The sequence below is a fragment of the Salvelinus sp. IW2-2015 genome, linkage group LG4q.1:29 (genome assembly GCF_002910315.2).
Source record: "Salvelinus sp. IW2-2015 linkage group LG4q.1:29, ASM291031v2, whole genome shotgun sequence".
In the NCBI taxonomy this organism is placed as follows: domain Eukaryota; kingdom Metazoa; phylum Chordata; class Actinopteri; order Salmoniformes; family Salmonidae; genus Salvelinus; species Salvelinus sp. IW2-2015.
The window spans coordinates 68489612-68511695 of NC_036842.1; the positions used below are offsets into that span (position 1 = coordinate 68489612).

At 40.3% G+C, this 22084-nt stretch overlaps 2 protein-coding genes and 1 long non-coding RNA gene across 3 annotated transcripts; all 3 read right to left on the reverse strand.

Annotated features, from left to right (window-relative positions):
* Nucleotides 1-1954: 1954 nt before the first annotated feature.
* Nucleotides 1955-6805, reverse strand: kti12 (KTI12 chromatin associated homolog). The gene is made up of 9 exons (XM_070443057.1): nucleotides 6598-6805; nucleotides 4834-4885; nucleotides 4665-4717; nucleotides 4464-4519; nucleotides 4136-4215; nucleotides 3213-3372; nucleotides 3051-3113; nucleotides 2815-2886; nucleotides 1955-2164 (listed from the first exon to the last, which is right to left on the reverse strand). Exons 1-9 carry the CDS (start codon nucleotides 6746-6748, stop codon nucleotides 2024-2026), a joined length of 828 nt encoding a protein of 275 aa, XP_070299158.1. The 5' UTR covers nucleotides 6749-6805; the 3' UTR covers nucleotides 1955-2023.
* Nucleotides 6806-10737: 3932 nt separating this feature from the next.
* LOC111962421 (uncharacterized) lies at nucleotides 10738-12299 on the reverse strand. The gene is made up of 3 exons (XR_002877106.2): nucleotides 12210-12299; nucleotides 11338-11451; nucleotides 10738-11220 (listed from the first exon to the last, which is right to left on the reverse strand). It is a non-coding gene; the product is annotated as an uncharacterized lncRNA (long non-coding RNA).
* Nucleotides 12300-16377: 4078 nt separating this feature from the next.
* On the reverse strand, nucleotides 16378-21343 carry znf592 (zinc finger protein 592). The gene is given in 9 exon segments (XM_023985500.2): nucleotides 16378-16522; nucleotides 16525-16962; nucleotides 17087-17225; nucleotides 17518-17630; nucleotides 17825-18097; nucleotides 18204-18363; nucleotides 18484-18657; nucleotides 18752-18930; nucleotides 19039-21343. Coding segments are annotated over 9 exon segments (3810 nt in total). The 5' UTR covers nucleotides 21325-21343; the 3' UTR covers nucleotides 16378-16474.
* Between the last annotated feature and the right edge of the window lie 741 nt (nucleotides 21344-22084).

Genomic DNA, 22084 nt, shown 5'->3' on the forward strand with positions numbered 1-22084 from the left:
AAATAACATTCTACACCATGCAGCATAAATGTGCTAATTCTTACATAAAAGATTATTTCGTTCTTTGAAGAGGTACAGCTTAGTCAGGATGTTCCTGTTTTCCTCTGGTTAGAAGGGTTTAGGAGATTTCTAATCAACAAATCCACTGTTTGTTTGCCAGGGTCAAGGTTGAAGTACAGGACAAGAACAATTGAGCCAATTAGAGACATAGCTATGTGACAGAGCTTGGTTAAACCAAAAATCTAGTATGATATAACTTATAGAGCCATATAAACTGGCATAGCTCTTTGGGTGATCTAAAAAGACAGTTCCAAAGCATCCAAATAAATGGACCACTCTAGAGTTTATTTATTTTACTAGGCAAACCAGTTAAGAACAAATTCTTATTTTCAATGAGGAACAGTGGGTTAACTGCCTTGTTCAGCAGCAGAACGACAGATTTTTACCTTGTCAGCTCAAGGATTTGATCTTGCAACCTTTCGGTTACTAGTCCTACACTCAAACCACTAGGCTACCTGCCACCTTATAATGAATTGGTAAGGAGAATAAAATAAATGGACCACTCTACATGAATTGATAAGGTAAGGAGAATAAAATAAATAGACCACTCTACATCAATTGATAAGGTAAGGAGAATAAAATAAATGTATTATGGCATCCTGTTACTCTGTAGCCTACACCATTTTCAGATCACGTTGGACCTGGAGCGGAAACCTTAATGTCAGGGAGGTACTGATAAGGGAATGGGGACTTTTTTGTAGACTGGGTTAGCACAAAGACTTGTCCACTGCCATCTGCGTTTAGGCTGAATGATTGACAGAGAGTGGATTTTGCTCCAATGTCTCCCTAGGAACAAAGGCAAGGCAATCTGAAAAGCACAGGGTGATAATACAAAGCCTATGGGCTCGCTGGTCATTAATGAGAAACCACTGAGATGGAATAGAACTCCACAAGGAAAACATGTTAGCTTTCTAAATGCTTTAGGAATATTCAAGAAAATAAATGTCAGAGTTGCTCTCATCAAAATTGACATTTTACTCTTTGAAATGAGCCCTTATTTCTCTTAATCTCCTGATTTTGCAATTACAGTAGCATCAGCAGGCATACGATGACATTAATGTAATTGATAAGACAAAGTGTTACAATTAGCAGGCAGCAAAGCCTAACTTGGGAAGTGGTCACACGTCAGGCTAAAACGATGAAGCATCAAACACCTCTGAAATAGTCTCAGCAGTAGGATGGAATTATCCTGCTTACGTCAGGGACCATCAACTAGATTCAGCCGCAGGCCAATTCATTGCACATCCCCACAGACCCACTGCTTGGAGTACTGAAGCCACAAGTGAACTGACATTTTGTATTGTGCTGTATTCTCACTGAAAACAGCTAACAAAATCCCTGACCATTCTATTGTACAGGGTAGTGCATGTTTCAATAAACATTAATCCATGATTCTTAAATGTCAGTGTATGGTTTTGTAGTTTTGTATTATGAATTTAATGGATTATACATTGCACTCACAATGTTATACTAGTATAGAAATGAAAGCAATAATCAATGCGTATTGACAAATATAAAATATTATAAACTAAGAAATTGAGCAGTCATGCAGTGTCACTTTAATCTCTGCTTAGTGTAAAGACTGCTTAGTATACTAAACCAATGGGGAAAACCCCAATAGAAACATCTTGCATTAGCCTCCTAAGGACAAAAATAAACTGGATAAAGAATATTTATACTGCACTAATTAATAGACCGACTGTTACAGATTACCCCAAAAACCTGCCAGACTACTCTGTAATAAGTTTGCAGTCTTATATAATTTTGTGAAACATTAACAGCTAAATATGATCCATTTTGATTCATACCAAAAGGGCAACCTCGATGCAGCCTCTGAAACACATTAAGAGACACACAAAGATACTTAAAATGAAAGTACTTGTCTCAGACAATGTAAACATATCATACAAGGCATTCCCTTAATTTTATTGACCTGAACCAAAGGCGTTAAAATAAAAAGTAATCAATGTATACTCTTGTTTAGATACTGTACAAACATGTTAGCAATGTGTCCAATATTCTCTGTCGGGTGCATCTTGGTGTAGCTGATGAACTGGCGTCGTAGTTTCCGGAGCTCTGCCATGTTTAGACTTCTGGTCAGTTCTATGTTTGACATCAGGTTAAGGAAACACAGTGATAAACACTCATGAATTCTCTGATGTGTCAGAGCTGAAAGCAAGGTTACGGTATCGAATACATTTGGCTTCGGCCCCTTTATGTCCCGAAACCACAATTTGAAGAGATGAATATATGCTTTCAGAAGGCTGTGAAGAAACGTCATCTCTCTGAAGACAATCAATATTCAACTCACATTTTGTAGTTCAAGACTCCACTAGCACTTCTTTGCCTGTGCTATGTTGTTCAAAGTGAGCTGCAGGGGGAACAACAAAGTACTGGTTTCTGAGTCTGCTTCGGAATCCTGATAAAAGCCTGTCGCCATGCTTCCAATGATTTGGTCCCCGTCTCAAACATCCTATGTGTTTGATGGCGAGACCTTTCTGGTGGCTCAGTTTCTGCGCCACCAACTGCATCAAATGAAAGATACTCTTTGATGGATATCCATTTATCCACAGCCCCATGCTAAGAGGTCCAGTTATTTGATACAATATGACTTTAACCCCTGTTGGTGCTAGACTGTTGTGAGGTGGTGATTAAATTAAAAAGAATACGTCCATGAGAGACTGTCAAATAAACAATACATTTTAGAAGGAGGAGGGGGTTATTTGTGAGCAACATGCAAAATGTGGCAAAGGATATCTTTTCTGTAGCTCCTGGAACAGCAATGAGATCCCCTGGAACACTTGTCTTCTGGGAGTTGAGAATTGCCTGGAACAAACAGAAAGAGTCAATATACATTCTTCCAACAGACAGCATTGCAGACAGTATTTAATAACACAACTGAAGCAATAATGTTGTGCATTAAAAAATAATCAATTCAACAAATGATCCTGAAAGAAAAACAGAGAAACAGAAGAAAACAGCAGGCTCACCATCAACACATCTTGCGTGACTTTGTCCAGCTCATACAAGAAGTTTGTAGATGACAGTGGTTGCTGCAACAGATAGATGAAAAACTTCACCTAAAACCTGAAACTACCAACTGCATGCAGAAACATTACTTTGTGATTTATGCATGTAAACAAGTTCCTTACACTCTGTGTCGACTGGTTAGGAGGGGGTGCCTTCCTTTTGAAGATGGCATCAGAGATGGCTTCAAATGGAAGTGTGTCTTCTTTCTGAATGGTGAAAAGTGGGCTGTCCCATCTGTTCCTGGAGTCTGGAGTTTCAAATCTCAGCACCAGCGCATCTAGGCTGTGAAAGCAAAAGCAGAACCAAAGATCATGAGTCTGCAAGTCACATTAGCAAATGGAATTTCACTCATGCATCTAATTGAAGCCTATGGCATTTTCATTGTGCATATAATTGTGATAATGTAAATGACTAAAATGTAATTGGAAATCAGGGCTCCTGAGTGGCGCAGCGGTCTAAGGCACTGCATCTCTGGCAACCCTAGTTCGATTCCAGGCTGTATCACAACCGGCCGTGATTGGGAGTCCCATAGGGCAGCGCACAATTGGCCCAGCGTTGTCCGGGTTTGGCCGGTGTAGGCTGTCATTGTAATTAAGAATTTGTTCTTAATTGACTTTCCTAGTTAAATAAAGGTTACAAATACAATGTAGTGATATGAGATTGTGATTTATTTTATTGATTATGTATTTCTTTCTTTCCTTTTGTTTCCATAAAAACCTATTTGGGGACAGGTGTTGAAAATTTGCGTAAACTACAAAACACTATAGTGCAATGCATCAGACAATTGTTTATTCAATTTGTCAATGTGTTTCCCTACCAATTTAGGCAATAACACAACATGAGCAAGAATTAGGCACCAATGGTATCTTAAAACGTTTTCAAAAAGTAGTCTGAATTTGTTAAAATGTGGAGATGGCTATGTTGTTTAGACATACAATGACTCATTGAGAACAAGGCGGGTCTTTGAGCAGTACTGTCTTTAGCTCTTATAAATCCTGTGAGCAAAATAAAAATTGTCCAAGGGAAAGTAACTTGGTCTACTTACATCTCCTGAGTGTACTGCTCTTCAACATCCCTTTCTGTGTTCCATGTTGAGCTCACTTCGGCTGACGTCAAACAGTAAACCTTCATGAATAAATATGGTACAATTAAGAGGTAAATCTCAGTGTCACCGAGAAAACAAATATCATGAATTAAAGAAAGCATATTTTGATTGGTAGCGTACACCTAAACTACATAAGCAATGTACGCCATGGTGGTCCTAAATTTGAAACAGAGTGCAAACTCCACCCACCCATAATGGCTAGTCTACCCCAAGGGGTATCATGCACAGCCACTGTTAAAATCATGTTTTCCATCAACATATCACATACCAGACAGTGAGGCGTCTGTGTGTGTTTGATCAGACAAAAAAGTTCATATCTGTAACCTAATGGATTACAATAGAAGAAACACAAATTTAAAGACGTTTAGGTGATGTACGTAGAAAGCACCTTATTGCCATAGCCACCCACACACTTTTATTTGCAATATCGATCAAAATCAATTATAAAAAACAAATGGAGAACATTTACCTTTGATATAGTTCAATGAATCCAGAATTACAATATCCTCTTTGTTGATTCTCCTAATGCAACAAAGCAACATTTTTAATGAATTCTTATCTGTAACTTCAAAACAAATCAAATTTGATTCTGGAAATAGAGGCAGCAACTTTACACAATCTATGAGCAGTACACTCACCTCTCTGCTTCAGCTCTTAGAGATCCTCTTACATTTTTCTCATTCTGAGAATCTGTGACACATATCAACAATGTTAATATGTGAGCTGGAACTACAATCAATATCCTATTTATTGGCTATTGCTTCACTGTTGTTAATACACAAGGGGAGGAATGTATGGGGCAATATTGGCACATGCTGCGTTCACGTGCTAGTTGGAACTAGGAAACTCAGAAATGTCCGAAGTGCTAACTGGTTGTAGACTGAACATAAATATAAACGCAACATGTCAAGTGTTGGTCACGTTTCATGAGCTGAAGTAAAAATCACAGAAATGTTCCATACACACAAAAAGCTTATTTCCCCGAAATGTTGTGCACAAATTTGTTTACATCCCTGTTAGTGAGCATTTTTCCTTTGCCAAGATAATCCATCCGCCTGACATGTGTGGCATATCAAGAAGCTGATTAAACAGCATGATCCTTACACACGTGCACCTTGTGATGGGAACAATAAAAGGCCACTAAAATGTGCAGTTGTCACACACAACGCCACAGATGTCTCAAGTTGAGGGAGCGTGCAATTGGCATGCTGATTGCAGGAATATCCACCAGAGTTGGTGCCAGAGAATTGAATGTTAATTTCTTTACCATAACCTGCCTCCAACATTGTTTTAGAAAATTTGGCAGTACGTCCAACGGCATCACAACCGCAGACTGCATGTAACCACGCCAGCCCAGGACCTCCACATCCTGCTTCTTCATCTGCAGGATGGTCATAGACGAGCCACCCGGACAGCTGATGAAACTGTGGGTTTGCACAACCAATGAAATTCTGCACAAACTGTCATAGGAAGATCCTCTGCGTGCTCGTCATCCTCACCAGAGTCTTGACCTGACTGCAGTTTGGCGTCGTAACATACTTCAATGGACAAATGTTAACCTTTGATGGCCACTGGCATGCTGGAAGTGCGTTCTTCACAGATTTATCTCGGTATCAAACAGGCAGATGGCAGACAGCATCGTGTAGGCGAGCGGTTTGCCCTATGTTGGTTATGGGCAGGCATATATGGACAATGAACACAATTTTATCAATGGCAATTTGAATGCACATTGTCATGCCATTCATTCGCCGCCATCACCTCATGCTTCAGCATGACAATGCATGGCCCCATGTCGCAAGGATTGGTACACAATTCCTGGAAGCTGAAAATGTCCGTTCTTCCATGGCCTGCATACTCAGACATGTCACTCATTGAGCATATTTTGGATGCTCTGGGTCGAAGGGTACGACAGTGTTCCAGTTCCAGCAACTTCGCACAGCCATTGAAGTAGGACAACATTCCACAGGCCTGATCAACAGTATTGTCGAAGGAGATGTGTCGTGCTGCATGAGGCATATACGTTAGCTATGCTAGAACAGCAAGTTAGAACCACATAACTATAATTAATTATATTTCTATAATCTCGGGAACAGTCGGTACAGAAAGGTGTAGGCTACATGCATGGCAACAGCAACATTGCCCAGAACAAAGTGGTTGGGCAGTGGAGAATGCTGAGGGGAGGACAGCTCATAATGTCTGAAACGGAATGGAATGGCATCAAAAACATGGAAACCGTGTATTTGATACCATTCCGCTACAAACATTACCACGAGCCTGTTCTCCTTAATTAAGGTGCCACCAACCTCTTGTGGTTGAAAGGCATATATGAGCTAGCTACTGTTAGCTAAGACGTTTAGCTAGCTAACAACTGTAGCAAGATAATCAGCTAACTCTCAGCATACCTGCGTATACAGCATTCTTCTCAATTCCCAACTTTCCATCTCCTACAATGTGAACCTTTCTCTCTGTATTCTGTTCAAAGTATTCCTGTAATTCCACCGCTCTTCGTGTTTTGCCACTACATGGAAAACCACACATTACTATGAGCGGCATAATGCTAAAAACACATGCAGCTAGCTAGGCATAAACCCGGAAGTAGTATCCGGAAGTTATAACCACAGCCAGCCAACCCCATAAAGTAAAAAAATAAAAAATAATTCTACAAAGTATCTTCTTAAAACCTGATAAAACCTAACCGCAATCACACTGCTAACCATATGCCTAAACCTAACCTTAAATTAAGACAAAAAAAGCTTCTTCTTTTTTTTTACGACAGCAATTTTGACTTTGTGGCTGTTCTATCTAGTGGAAACCATTGGTTAGTTGTTTTTTCTCGCCTTCCACAATCTTGGGTGTGAAGCCGGAGGTGAATGTATAGTCGGTCAGGTATGGCGTCCGAGTGTAGTGCCGAAAAGCTCCCCCTTCGCGTGAACGCGCACGCCTGCAAAAGAAATAGCGGTGGTACGCCATACCGGTAAAACATGAGCCTGTCACAATCATTCAAACAAAATGTCAAGACAATTGGGCTATAGCACCATTATTTATGCTTATCATTAGGCTACCTTATGTCAGAGAATTGAGCAAATGGACTTAACTGGTGATATAGCCTAAACTCCAAAATCCGATGTGGTTCTAAGAGAACATTTACATTTTGTCAAGGCAGAGATGATTGGCAGACACCGAGATGCGCGCGGACAGCAGTGGACGAATACATTCTGTCCTAATGACAATCTCGAAATGTTATTACACTTTTTGGTGTTTTGTATAAAATATGTATCTTTCCATTCACCACTGTTTGGAGGCTGGAAATATGTTGCGAGTGGATGAACGTGTAGCCTAGTAAAGGAGCCATTTGAAGTGACTGTTTGACAATCAGATGAAAACATCATGACTGGTTGTGTTTATGCCAGAATATAAGGTAATACATTTTAAAAGTTAAATGACAAATCTTTACTACTACACCTACGGAGATCCTATTGAATTAAAAGGGATTGTATGTAATTCTATGATTAGGCAACATTTTTGGGGGCGCTTGCACACATAGGAGGTCCCATACTGGGAATAAATTAAATGTGCTTTCATCCATGGTGTGAAATGGAGTGGTAGGCTCGCGATCCAGGTTTCTGGCGCGCCTGACTCATCTATCACTGTCATTACTATACTGAACAAAAATATAAATGCAACATTTTCATTGATTTTACTGAGTTACAGTTAATGAGGAAATCAGTCAATTGAATTAAATCCTAATCTATGGATTTCACATGACTGGGAATATAGATTTGCATCTGTTGGTCACAGATACCTTGAAAAAAAAAGGGCCTCACAATGGGCCTCAGGATCTCATCACTGTATTGTTGTGCATTCAAATTTCCATCGATAAAATGCAATTGTGTTCATTGTCCGTAGTTTCATGCAGCACTCTGTTCACAACGTTGACATCAGCAAATCGCTCACCCACATGACACCATACACATGGTCTGCCAGTTGTGAAGCTGGTTGGACCTACTGCCAAATTATTTAAAACCACGTTGGAGGTGGCTTATGGTAGAGAAATTAACATTACATTCTCTGGCAACAGTTCTGGTGGACATTCCTGCAGTCAGCATCAGTGCCGGAACTAGAGTTTTATACATGGGTTGGCCAAGGCTACTTCAGGGGGTCCATAGACCATGACAGAAAATGTGTGTGTAACCCTAACCTGGCATCTAAGGAGCATGAATGACTCCTATGATTGCTGATTAGAGGTAGAAGGGATAATTCACTTAACCCGGAGTTCTTAAATGTGGTGATAGTGTGATAGTATGGTCCAAAAGGGTTACTTCACTGTAATTCTTCAACATACTATGAATAGTCACTGTCTCTACCTCAGAACTGCAGCTCAATTTCTTTCTCTCTCTCTCTCTCTCACACACACACACACACACACACACACACAGGAGAGACTTGGGTCACTGTTTTCATGAATATATAATCTGGGTCTATAAGTGTTCAACATCCAAAGTATTTTCAGAAAATAAAGCTCAAGCACCAAGGAGATAAGATAGCATTTGTGTGTTACATAAATTGCATTGTTTATTTACAAAAAAACACACTGCAATTTGACATGCCAGGCATAAATTATTTCAATTTTTTTGGTGCCCATCAATATTACAAACTTACAGTATCATATTTATGCTCATATATATTATGTTAACTAATAGCAAAGAAACGTTTTGGAATTGGCCTAATCAAGACCAAATTAAATCTGTGTGACATGATACCCTTTGGATATATCATTTTAGAATGTCAGTGTCCTAGCTAGTACACAGTGCAGGTTAACCATGACCAGAGGGACCGCTTAAGTTCCAAATGATCCTAGCTAGATTTAAAACAGCATAATTCTGAGGTTCTGGTGAGAACTGGCAAAATGTTTCACAAACTCATCCATGTTGAGGGAGCGTGCCCTCCTTCACTCAACACTGAGAATTCTGAGGTGACTTTACATGTCATCAACCATTGTTGTACTAAGGTGGGATTTAATCAGTTTTAAAGCTGAGAAGCTTCTCTCGCAAGAAGCACTGCTGACTGGTGTAACAACAGAAATCTTACAAAGTAGAAATAGCTCATGGAAGACCTCTTTATAAGGTTCTAGAAACACAACAAAGTCAAGGAGAGTAGACGGTCTGTCCCTTCCACTTTTCTCTCTCCTATCAAGACGCCGCTTGGTTTGATGACACTCATGTTTGAGGTCCTCTAAATCTGACTCAAAGGCTCCTCATTCAAGAATGTTGTACTCTTTGGGTTGAAAGACTGGACCCCTTGCATTATCTCACAATTCTTCTTTGAAAAACGCCTCTGCGAGACTGTCAAGCACCTGATAAAAGACCGATCTTTGGAAGCTCTCACCATCACTTTTGTCACTATTTTTCTGTCCTACAGTGCTCATCAATGAGTCGTGAAATCTTAAGCTTGTTTTAGGCTGTCTTTTACACACTGTTTGTACACTTTTTTTGCAATGCTCTGCCATCTCTTCAACCTCTTTCCATAGTTCTACAAAGTAACCCTCACTTCTGTAGTCCTGTATGTGTCTGTAAGGGCACCTACTAGATCCACAGCCCTTGCTAGGTCAAGAGAGCTTGATTGGAGCATGTCAGAAAGACATTTAGCATCACCAAGCACTTTACAAAAGGTAACCAAAAGTGTAAATGGTAACCAAAAAGGTAACCAAAAGCCAAAAGTGTAAATGTAAATCTATTTGAGAAAGAAGGCCCCTTGCCTCCACTGATCTATCACCACTATTTTCAAGTGTGATATCCTGTAGCACTCTCAGAACTGCTGAAAGACTGTCCCTCAGATTACGGCCATGCCATGTACTGTATCTGCATGCCCACCTTACATCTGTAAGTCTCTGTAGTTCCCTGGGCTGCTGCTGTGGATACAGCTCTTTCTGAACTACAAGTCACTTGAGATGAACGTACGAGCCAGATACAAAGTTATAAAGCTTCTGCAGGAGAGCAAAACAGTAAACTGCCTCAGGCACTGATTTTACAGCATCGACAAGAACCAAATTCAAACAATGTGCATTACAGTGCACAAAAAAATACTAATCTTGCACTGTTTTTAATTCGTGCAGACACCAGAATGGTTTCCGCTCATGACGGATGCACCGTCATTGCCTTGCCCCACAAGATTATTTCTGTATTCCAGATCATGTTTTTCAAGGCAATCAATTATCATTTTTGTGAGACCTGCTGCATCTTATCTTTCAGCTGACTGAAAGTGTAAAAAGCTTTCGTGGATGGTCCCGTTGTAATAGTACCTCACAACTTAAGACATTTGTTATTTTTTCTTTAAAATATTTGGTTTCATCTGCAATTACACTAAAAACTTCACTTTCTTTTACTTCTCTTAATATTTCCATTTGTACCATCTCAGCTAAGCCCTCAATAACTTTGTTCTGGATTTGGTGTCTTGTGTACTTAGCATTGCCACATTCATAATTTTCTCTATGAGAGGGTCATGCTTTGCTATTTCTTCTAAGATTGTAAAAAATTACCCTTGTTGTGAGAGTCATTAGACTCTCGATGACCTCTGCGCTATATATTGAGTGGCAGTTAATAGGAGCACATCTGCAATTGTTTTAATGTCAGTACAGTTTTCCTCCACTTTCTTTTTCCGGTCCTCATTTCTGACATCTAACATTGATGAGTTGCTGTCAATAGCCCTTTTATGCTGATTCCAAGCATACATAGCATTGATATGATGCTCTGCCTTCGAATGGAGCTTAAACCCAGAATCTTTAAACAGCACCTTTTTCCAGTTACAAAAACCTGACTGTGATGTGAAGGCAGATTCAGGTGCATTGGGCAGAGAAAAATGCCTACATGTGAAACAATAAGTCAAATCCTGACTTACAGAATATTCAAGCCATGAATTGTCCTTATACCAGGAGCTGTAGAAAGCCCTTTTCCTAGTACCATGCTGAGTTCTGGGAAATGTTTTCAAACACAGCTGTACAGGACCCTCTTCTCTGGATCTTGAAATGTCTGAAATACACATTAAATAATGTGTCATATCTCTATAGAAATGTATAATTAAGTGATCCACAAGATTAGATACTAACAGCTGCTAACTAAAATGTGTAGTTTAAAGTATAGGCCTACCATTGGGTCCTTTTGGAACAGCATATCTGGTGCTTGATGCAGTTGGGAGGGGCTCGATGACATCTCCTGGCAGCTCTGGCTCACTGTCTTGCTCTGTGTCATCCCTAGATACATCTATTACATTAAAATAACACAAGAACCATTAGTGTATAATCACAATGACAATGCCACAGCCATCAAAAACACACATGAATCAACAACCAACATTTTAAAGTGAGGCTTAATCTGACAAAATAATCTATTACAAACTGAAGCTAAACTTAAATTCTGAACTGTGCATGTGACTGACTGCCTGCTAGATACTCTGACCTGGTGGTGGTAGACTGAGTCCTTGTGAAGTCTGACCACACTGACTCTGACTAGCCTCAGGTAGGTAGGGAGTTGCTCTGGGGTCCAGTGGTGATGCAAGAGCTGGGGTCTGTTTGCACCTGATCTGCCTGTTTGTGCTTCTTTAAAAAGAAGTCTGATATCTCTCCCTTTCTTTTCATGTTTATTTGTGGTAATATTTTGAGTAACATTAACAGTTTGATAATAACAATTGTTGGTTTTGAGTTCAAGTACGAAAATCTAACTGAGTTAATGGATTTCAAATTGCTGAATGTTAACTTGCTGAACACTGACAGCTGTAGCCTATTAGTTACCGCACATTAGCTAAACATTCGTATACTGTAATTTACGACAATGCACTGTATATGCGTGTATTACTAGAACAGATGTAAACATAATGTTAGGCTAAATTGGGAACCGATCTCTCTTATCTGATTAACTGTCTGTTAATGGAGACAAAGGTTTAAAGTTAATTTACACAGCGACTCAACTTTCGTAGAAGTTGTTCAGAAAACCTAAACCCGATGCTAAACCTTAAAACTTACTTCAAATCTGATGCTTTCGCCAATCGCGAAAATAGCTCGTGAAGCTGTGGAAATATTATCTCTTCTTCTTCTTCTTCTTCTTCTTCTTCTTCTTCTTCTTCTTCTTCTTCTTCTTCTTCTTCTTCTTCTGTATCGTTAATATTCTCTCTTCCTCGTCCTCGATTTGAAAAAATGCGTCACCTAACGTCAAAATAAATGCTTATTTCAACAAGAGGTGAAATGAGATGTCAATCAGCATCAAACTGCCAGTAGCGAATTACATTTTAGGGTGGCACCCAGGGTGGCCAATCAGATGTTAGGGGTGTCCAGTGCCAACCTGGACACCCCTCTGGCTCCGCCCCTGGTCAGCATGCCAATTGCTCGATCCCTCAAAACTTGAGACATCTGTGGCATTGTGTTGTGTGACAAAACTACACATTTTAGAGGGGCCTTTTATTGCCCCCAGCACAAGGTGCACCTGTGTAATGATCATGCCGTTTAATCCGTTTCTTGATATGCCAAGTGGATGGATTCTCTTGGCAAATGAGAAATGCTCTCTAACAGAGATGTAACATTTGAGGAATAAGCTTTTTGTGCATATGGAAACATTTTCTGGGATCTTTCATATATCAGCTCATGAAACCAACACTTGACATGTTGCGTTCATATTTTTGTTCAGTGTATAACCACATATGGATAAGGTTTATGTACAATATAATCTTTGGTATAACTTCACATCACACATCATTGATAATCAAAGCATTAAGTGATGTGAAGGGGATAAGCTCTAAGGCTGAACAGATTATCCGTTTATAATGTAAAGAAGCGTTGATACATCGATTCATTGCTAAAACAATAAGTGTAGTGGACAGGCTTTATTTTATATGATAAATGTGGGTGATTGTGACCTAAATTGCCTCAAAACATGAAACATTTTTGTTATTCAAGTTTTATTCAGATATGAGAAGCACTACAATAGTGTATAATTATGGGGCGAAATATATGTATATATATTACTTTTTAATAAAACAATACATTAGGCTAGTTTAGCTCAGCTTTCCCAAACTTGGTCCTGGAGACCCAAAGGGGTGCACGTTCTGGTTTCTGCCCTAGTACTACACGGCTGATTCAAATAATCAAAGCTTGATGATTATTTTATTATTTTAATCAGCTGTGTAGTGCTAGGACAAAAACCAAAACGTGCACCTCTTAGGGTCCCGAGGACCGAGTTTGAGAAACGCTGGTTTAGATGAACATCTTGCGAATGTCGATATGATCACTTTATTGAAATCCTCCATTCATCTTCTTTGTGGGTTGATACCGTACAGGTGTTGCGTGCCCTTTGCCTTCTCAGTTTATTTCTGTTGGTTCAAATGTTGTCCAGTAATTTCATCAGGAAAACCGCCTCCTAAAAATTTAACAAATGAAATAAAAATACATCGTGCTGTTAGGTCTACACGAAATACACAAGGGAAATTACAACGCAGCATGTGCCTGCGACCAATCTGGCATTAGGCTGATATAGGCAGAGACGGTAATTAATGTACTCTCTGTTGGTAGGGTACACAAACATACAGTATAGGCTACTACTTGCACATGAATGTATCATATGGAATGTGATACATGTACAATAAGAACCCAACATCAACATACACCATTCACTTACAGTAGATACCTTAAACCCCTTTTAACTCACCCGATCTAAAGCCCCGTTTCTGCGGAGTCTGTAGAGCCCTTTTCAGCACCTCTTCAATTAACAACTCTGTCAAACTCTCTGCCTTGCGCTCGGGGTTGGCAGACTGAACTCCAAAAGGGATCTTTCCACCCCCAAAGGAAGACTCCAAAAACGAGCTATCCACACTTTTCTTGCCCATGAAATGGCCTAAGGGCAAAATATACATTTTAAAATGTTATCAATACATGACTAATCACAAATAGTAAACGAAATTATTCAGAGTTAGCTCACTAAACTAAACCAACATATTATGGTGATATAACATGACATCAAAATTAAATTGTAAAGTAATAAATTGCTCTAGCCTCAATTTTGACATAATTGCTAGTGACACTTTCTAAATGACAATAACTTACCAGTTGCCCATAAACTTCCCCTCTGATTTACCTTGATGTTTGAAACTTTATTTCTAAGTTCATTTAAATTGAGACTCATCGAAGATGTCATACCTATGTATGAGATTAAAACAAAGCAAGAAAGAAGTCCCGATTTGCAGGTCAATGTGCCTCTCGTCATCCTTTTTATAAAACTACAGTATTTGTGTACAGAATATGGTAGGCTACTTGTCAAGGTTAAAACCACCCTTTGCTCTGCTCTTGGGAATTTCGTGCTCTCGTGTCACAGCACCAGCATTTATATGATCACGCGCCGTTTATTGAAATGAGATGAAGTCATTCATTATCAACACCGCTGGCTACTGCTTATTACTTGACTGGGATTGGATTTGGCGCATCATATTGTCCAGTCGGTTGGGGAGACTGGGGGAGATACTAGCCATATTGGTTTGACTGGACTGAGAAAAAAACCTTTTGAAGGGCAAACATATTTTTTTTCTCCAGAACATTGTCATAGAAGGGATATCAGCCATACCAGAAGGGATCATTTCAGGACAAAGGATGCTTATGCTGACACGTTCATGTTTATTTGCAGTTATTTGAAGTAAACATTACAGCAAGGCACAATGGCCGATGCAGGTTGAATATATATGTGATGGATTAAGAAATGCTGCAAATATAAAGGGTTCATTAGCTACTGTGTACATGATGGATTAGTTTACATGTCCATAATATTGTACATATTATCAAAAGTACAAAGTTTCTCTTGACAGGCTATATAAAAACACTGAGATGTGAAGTTTCATAGACACTGCGTTTTAACAGTGGCTCTGTTTCGGGTGAACACTGACTATCAGATAACCACTAGAAAATGAACAGTTCATACAGCACTTTAATAGAAAGTTTACAAGATAAGTCAATGTGACTATAAATAATCTCCAAAGTAATTTATAAAATTTAATATTGTGGGAGATAATATACATTGAGAATAATAACAATTAATTTTACATTGCTTGCAACAAAAGGTGAAATCTCCCAAAACATCCCAAGTTTAACAATCACTGCCATACACCATGGAGGTAGAAACAGCCGCACAGGTCTCCATCATCAGCTTATTTCAAAATGTTCACATGCACTCAGACATGCTCTAACCCTTTACATTTAAATCACTGCTCGTTTAATTGCCTTAGTACACTGCTGGCAATGAGCCACTTCCAACACCCTGCATTATCTTGCAAAACAGATGCTTTCTCACACTCACCAAAGATAACAATTAACCAAGAAAAACATCAATGACATCACTAAGACAAGTCACCACTACGTTGAATATAGATATAAGAGCATTTCAAATTAATGAAAGCTCACTTTTACCAAGCTACAAAATCAGTAGTAAAAAAAAGGTAATATCTTTTAGCAAGGCATTTAACTCCAACACCTGTATTTGATCTTGTAGAAAAGTGCTATTTGGGTAGTTTAGCCGGCTTTCATAATAAATGAATGTGAAACTATTTTTGGTATGGAATGGATATAAAATATATAATCTGTGCTAAATGGTACCTAGGTAAGAGTAAATATTTCAACATACAGTATGATAGAAGTTGTAATACTGTTACATAACATCAGTTTAGCCACGACCTGCTTGAAGCGCCATCTATTATTATGCATTTAATAAGGCCAAAAATATGAAACCAAGCATATGATATGGCTTCCATACACTAAAGCAAAGTCATTATGATATGAAACTTGTAAGTCGCTCTGGATAAGAGCGTCTGCTAAATGACTTAAATGTAAATGTAAACTAAATATGAGGTAAGCCTGAGGGACGTAACTGATATAACTGGGGTCACTAGAGAATACTGATGAACCAGACCCTGTGCCTTTACAGGTGGGTGTGGTTATGTACCAGAGGCATTTAAAGACATTTAATACAATACAAAACTTGCAAGCTTCAAAGGTAAAATAAAGTAAATAATTCATGATAATCTTTTCCCAAAATTAATTTAATCTTCTCAATTGATTTGGAACAACTGCCAGTACCAAGGCTTTGAGAAACACAAAAAGCATTTAGTTTAAAGGCAAAAAATAAAAAAGGTACCACTTTAGTGCAGCATGTCAAGCATCTGAAGTTAAACTACTATTACCCAAGGAAATGGAGATCGCAGCTTTTATGAAGTTCAAAATTGCTCTCATTGATTTTATTTTGCCTGCTGATGACACTATCCATGAAACTCTAGGTGAAAGCTGTATGTGGATTTACAGTCAGTCTTACTGCAGGCTCACAGTGCAACCTGGTTGGATCCTCTGGCCGTTGGGGGTCAGATTTAACTAATGGTGGTGGCAAGTCCTCTCTCTCATTCACACCCACTGCTTTCCCCACGTCCTCTTCCTGCTTCTTTCTGCACTCGTACTCCATGTCCATCCTTTCTTTCCTCTCTTCTTCAGGCTCTTTGACTTTGTGCACAATAAACAGGTGTCTGTTGAGAGATAGCTGGGATGCAAAACATAATCCACAGTGCAGGCATTGGGGAGTGTTTTCATCAGTTTTATGCTGAGGTATGTGCTTCTGGAACTGTGTGCCATCCTCTGTGGTGAAGCCACACTTTGAGCAGCGAAACTGATGTTTCAGACGCTTGGCGGGGGAGCCTTCTAGGGCAGCGCCTTCCTTCCCCTCAGACTCCACAGCAGGTCTCTTTGAAACAGGCCCCTGCATATCAAAGTTAAAGATAATTCTATTTAAAAAGTGTCTTTTTTTGACAATGTGTAAAATGCTGAACAAATTAAATATGACAGATCATACATATTGGTATTACTTTTAAAAGAAAAATCACCTCTCCCAAGGCTTTACTGCTATCCAGAGGGGCTGATTTTAACAGACTGAAGTCTGGATTTTTGATCCCATGCATCAAACTGATGTGGTTCTTCAACATGATGTTTGTAGTGAATGTTGTCCTCTCATCTGTGCAATACCTGCACAATAAGAATCAATTATATCATACTAAAAATAGTCAGAAAATGTGGTAACCACCGTTTTGTTTTTACATGTTTGTCCATTTACTGTAGAGCCACCCAGCAGCCAATAAGTGCCAGTTATGCCCCAATCTTTCAGGAAGTAATGTACTGGGCCCAGTTTCCCAAAAGCATCTTAAGGCTATGTTAATCTTAGAACAATAGGATCCTATGGTTCCAAAGATGAACTTAGCCTTAAGATGCTTTTGGGAAACCGGGCCCTGTAATGTAGATTTCAGGATGAAACCCTCACCAGCAGGTAAATGTATTTTTCTTTCCATCGTGGTCATTGCGAATGTGTCTTCTCAAACTTGTAGAGGAATTGAAAGACCTCTCACACTGCCGGCATGGATAACTCTTCAATGACTACAGAATGCACAGAGAGCAGATTTACTTAATTAAGGGTTGAGCTGACTTGGGAATTATTTCATTTCATTAAGGGGCCTGAACGTTGTAAATCCCACATCTGAGGTGGTCCCTAAATTATCATCTGTCCTATAGTATAAATGCTGCAGCTAATTTGTTTGAATGCGCAATAAAATTACAAAGTTGATCCTCACCCTCCCATGGCTTTTCTTCATGTGAGAGACATAGGCTTCTCGGTCAGGCAGCCAGTGTAGGCACTCTCCACAGTTCCAGCCAGCATTCTTCAGATTGGGGTTGCTGTCTCGAGCGGCCAAGTTGGCCCTTTTTCTGGTTCCATCTGAGTGTTTAATGGGAGTGTTTACCTTTGGCTGGTGGAATCCCGAGGTAACATCTTGGTGCTGTGCAGTCATCTCTGGTGGTTTTGTGCTTTTCTCCACCTCCTCTTTGAAGATTCCTCCATGCACCCCCTGTAATATAGACAGACAGCTTTTAAAAAGACAGAGCTAAAACTTAGCATTATGTGCCCCATTTTATGTCAATGTGACTAGATTGAAGATGAGGATGATGCCATACCTTGAAGTGCTGCATTAACGGCTGCTTTTGGGTGAAGATTGAAGTGCACTCAGGGCACTTGAACACACAGGTAGCACGCTTTTTGGCGTTCTGATAGAAGTGCTGAAGCAATAACTGCTTTTTCTTGAACACTGTTTCACAAGAACACTTGAAGATTAACCTGGAACAGAAAAACAACCCAATTAGAACATAAACAGCATTGAAATCAATCATGTCAAACTTCAAGATGTGTTAGCAAATATGCCCATTTCAGAACATGCATTTAGTTACACAAACTCACTGAGGGGACACTTTGCTGGCATTGTGCTTAGTTGTCAAATGCATTTGACATCCACCAGAAGACTTGAAAGCAACAGGACAGATGGTGCACTTATAGAAGACCTCACAGTGTTTCTCCTCAATGTGACTCTTCTGCACATTAAATGACGTGAAAACCATATCACAATGAAGACACCTAGAAGAAAAAGGATTTACAAAAAGGTGGACAACATTATAAGAATACTTTTGTGTTATGTATCCACTGAGCATATACTTTAGTAATGACTTACTTATAGCCAGCCTTGCGTGCATAGTGAAGACAGTTCTCCTTCACATGCTTCTGTATGTCCACGGAGCGACTCAGTGCTCCACACTCAGGGCAGCAATAAGGGGACTTGTGGGCATGAATACGCTGGTGAGCCCGGTAGCTGCACTTGTTGGGTAGCAGCATTGAGCACACCTTACACATCTATATATGACAAAAGAACACAGAGCAAAACATATAGAAATACTCTCATTATTACCTGGCCTATGATACTGAACATTTCAGCAATTATAATAATTTTTTATTACTCACCAGTCCCTCCATTTCTTCCGACAACCTCTGGTAATGGCCTGCGAGACCTTTGTAGTCTGATAGCTGCTTGTTACACTCGAGGCAGCGGAGTCTGTGGCGGATGACTTTGTCTGGATAGAGGGGCATGACTGGTTGGCTTTTAGGTGAGGATAATGGGGGCACATGGGAGCCCACATGCACAGAGGATTCAGTGATCAAGGGTGCAAACATCTGTCCCTCTGCTATGGGCTTCATGGAGAGCTGTGTGCACTGCATCACCACACCTTTGTTCTTATGTTCCCGTGCATGTGCCAGCAGGGCACACTTGTTGAAGAATACCATGGTCTTAGCACAGTGGGTGCAGGCTACTTCAATGTGCACACTCCTCCTGCCATAATGATAAGCAAGACTCCTCTCTACCCCAAAGGAGTCCCCACACTCCAGGCAGCAATATCCACGTGGTGGCAAGTTGATGTTGCTCTCAGGTGGTGGGTTTAGGTTGGGTACATATGTGGGTACAGGGTTGGCATTATTTAACAGTCTGTTTAAAGTTCCTGCTGCTGTGCTAGGAATGGCAGCACGTGGATTAGGGGCAGCTTTTTTCACTTGGTGTACCAATGGGACAGTGCTGCACACCATAGAAGAGGAAAGTGTGTGTTGTTGGCTCTGTTGATGGGAGGTGGAGCGTGCTGCGACTGAGGCAGCAACACTGTGAGGGACTAGGTTCAGGTTAGCTAAGTGCATTGCCTTGGGAAGCAAGCTTGTATTGGGAGAGTTGCCTGTTTGAACTGATGAAATCCTCTTTTGTGTAGAAGGCCCATGCTGGGCAACTGGCATAGACCTCATAACAGGACTACTTGTATTATGAAAAATAGTTGCGGACTGCATTTGTCCTGGCCTCTTGGAGTACCCCTCTAATTTAGTATCAGTAACCTTTGATGGCAGAGCACCAACTGGTGTACTTTTGATGGGCATATCAACAATAATATCACTTATCACATTATGAGAGGGATAGGGAGACAAACCAGGGTAGGCATCCTCAACAATACTCTGAGATGGAGAGGACTCAACAGAGTGAACGTCCTCGTTTTCTGAATCAGGTACTACACTGGTAACCGTGCGCTGGATTTTCCCAGTCGTGGTTTTAATGGTCTTTATTCTGACCCTCGGTATGGCTGGGGGTGAGCCAGATGCCAGTGCAGGGGATCCCTTGCCACTGCTGTTACTGCAAATGCTGACAGGACTGTCAGGTGGTTTCATTAACCGCTTCACAGCTTCAAGAGGACTCCTGGGACTTTGTGGTGACATGGGCACTTTTGGACTAACCTTTATGGTACCATCATGAGCCAATGATAAGTCTTGATAGTTTGGTTGTTCACTGGGATCCTTTCTGGCATTTAGAGCCACTAATGCCTCAAGGCATGACGATAGTTTTGATGTTGGAGTTTTGACACATGGATGAGAGGTGGGCATATTAGACGCTGCCACTATATTAACATTACTGCTTGACTCAATAGTGTTATGATCATTTGTAGGGAGCATTGCACTACTATGACAATCTCCCTTTTCCTTCTGGTCACTGACATTACTGTCAGGCTTCTCTGTCCTGGTATCCTCTGCTTCGATAGATTCTCTTTTGCTTCTTGGAAGGCTCTCAGGTACGTCACAGTCTACTTCATGGCACTTGTCAAACATGCTGTAAGACAGCTGTTTTTTCTGATTGTCTGACATTGGGGGTTCTGCAGACATAAATATAGAGGCAGCAGGGAAGTAGGGTCTCTCTTGTTTTGGACGGATATCAACTCCATTGCTTCGGCTGTCTTCAGATTCTGGACTAGAGATGGGGCTGAACTGGGAAAAGGAGTGTGAGAAGGATGGCGTTCCTTCAAGTTTGTGCTGGACGGGGGTCTTCCCTAAGAGTCCTCTTGAGCCATCCCCATTCAAAGCAGACACAAAAGACTTAGAACCACTGTGGTCTATCTGATGAGACTCCATGGCGGCCCCTGACCCCCTGAAACCATTTTGCAATGGGTGTCCAAAGTGTGGGCCCTCTCTCTCTCCACCACTATCAGACGACTCCTGGCGACTTGTGTTCTTCACTATAACACTGACAGCAGGTACATCAGATGCACCCACAGCTTGATGAACAGATAAACTGTCATCCATACACATCCCTGTGTGTTTCAGCTGACCTTCTGCCTCATCGTGACTCTCCTGGATGGTCTCTTTGGCATCCAAACTGGTGGCATCGGGGATGTCAAAGGCAGCCAAAAGATCATCAAAATCAGGGGTCTTCATGTCACCCATGTTCGAATGCTTGCAAAACCTGAGTAAAACACAGAGTTAAAACATAAGCACATAAACTTACAAGATATATGGCATATTCCCTGAGGACAGTGACGTTGGAGAGTTCTTTACCATTTGGCTCTTGTTTATGTTTGTTGCTAAAATTCTGCAAGGTTGTCAGTTGGTGTCATTATGGGACGCTCCCTCTGTGCAGATACCTGAGATCAATTAATATGAATTATGTTTACTTTAAAGTGCACTAACTAGCTACCTTGTACTGTTAAACATTTTGGCTCACCAACGTTAGCTAGCTAGCTGTCAAATAACTTCGCCTAGCACTTGACCTAAGTGGCTACTTAGCTAGCTAACGTTAACAAATCTCCAGCTGGCAAGCTAGCCACAACAAAGTGTAGATTATTGAAGTTTAACGTCAAAATAGATTGCTGGCTATAATATATCTCATAAAACGTATTGTACTACAAGAGAGCTGTTGAAACCGTAACTAAATAAAGCGTATATGTGTATACAGAGGCTAGAGTTAGCTGTTAGTTAGCAAGCTAGCTAAAGTAACGTTAGAAGTGTAGTTAGCTCGGATATTTGACACTTGCAGTTCTAACATAGCTAACGTTAACTCAATGACAAGCTAAATCATCTAGCTATGAGGTTAAATATATATTCGACCATATAATGAGTACAAAACAAGAGTTCACCTATCTATCGATTAGCTACCGGCGTTGCTGCCATAATTCTCCCCAGGCCTCGTTCTTTTCGGGTGGACTTC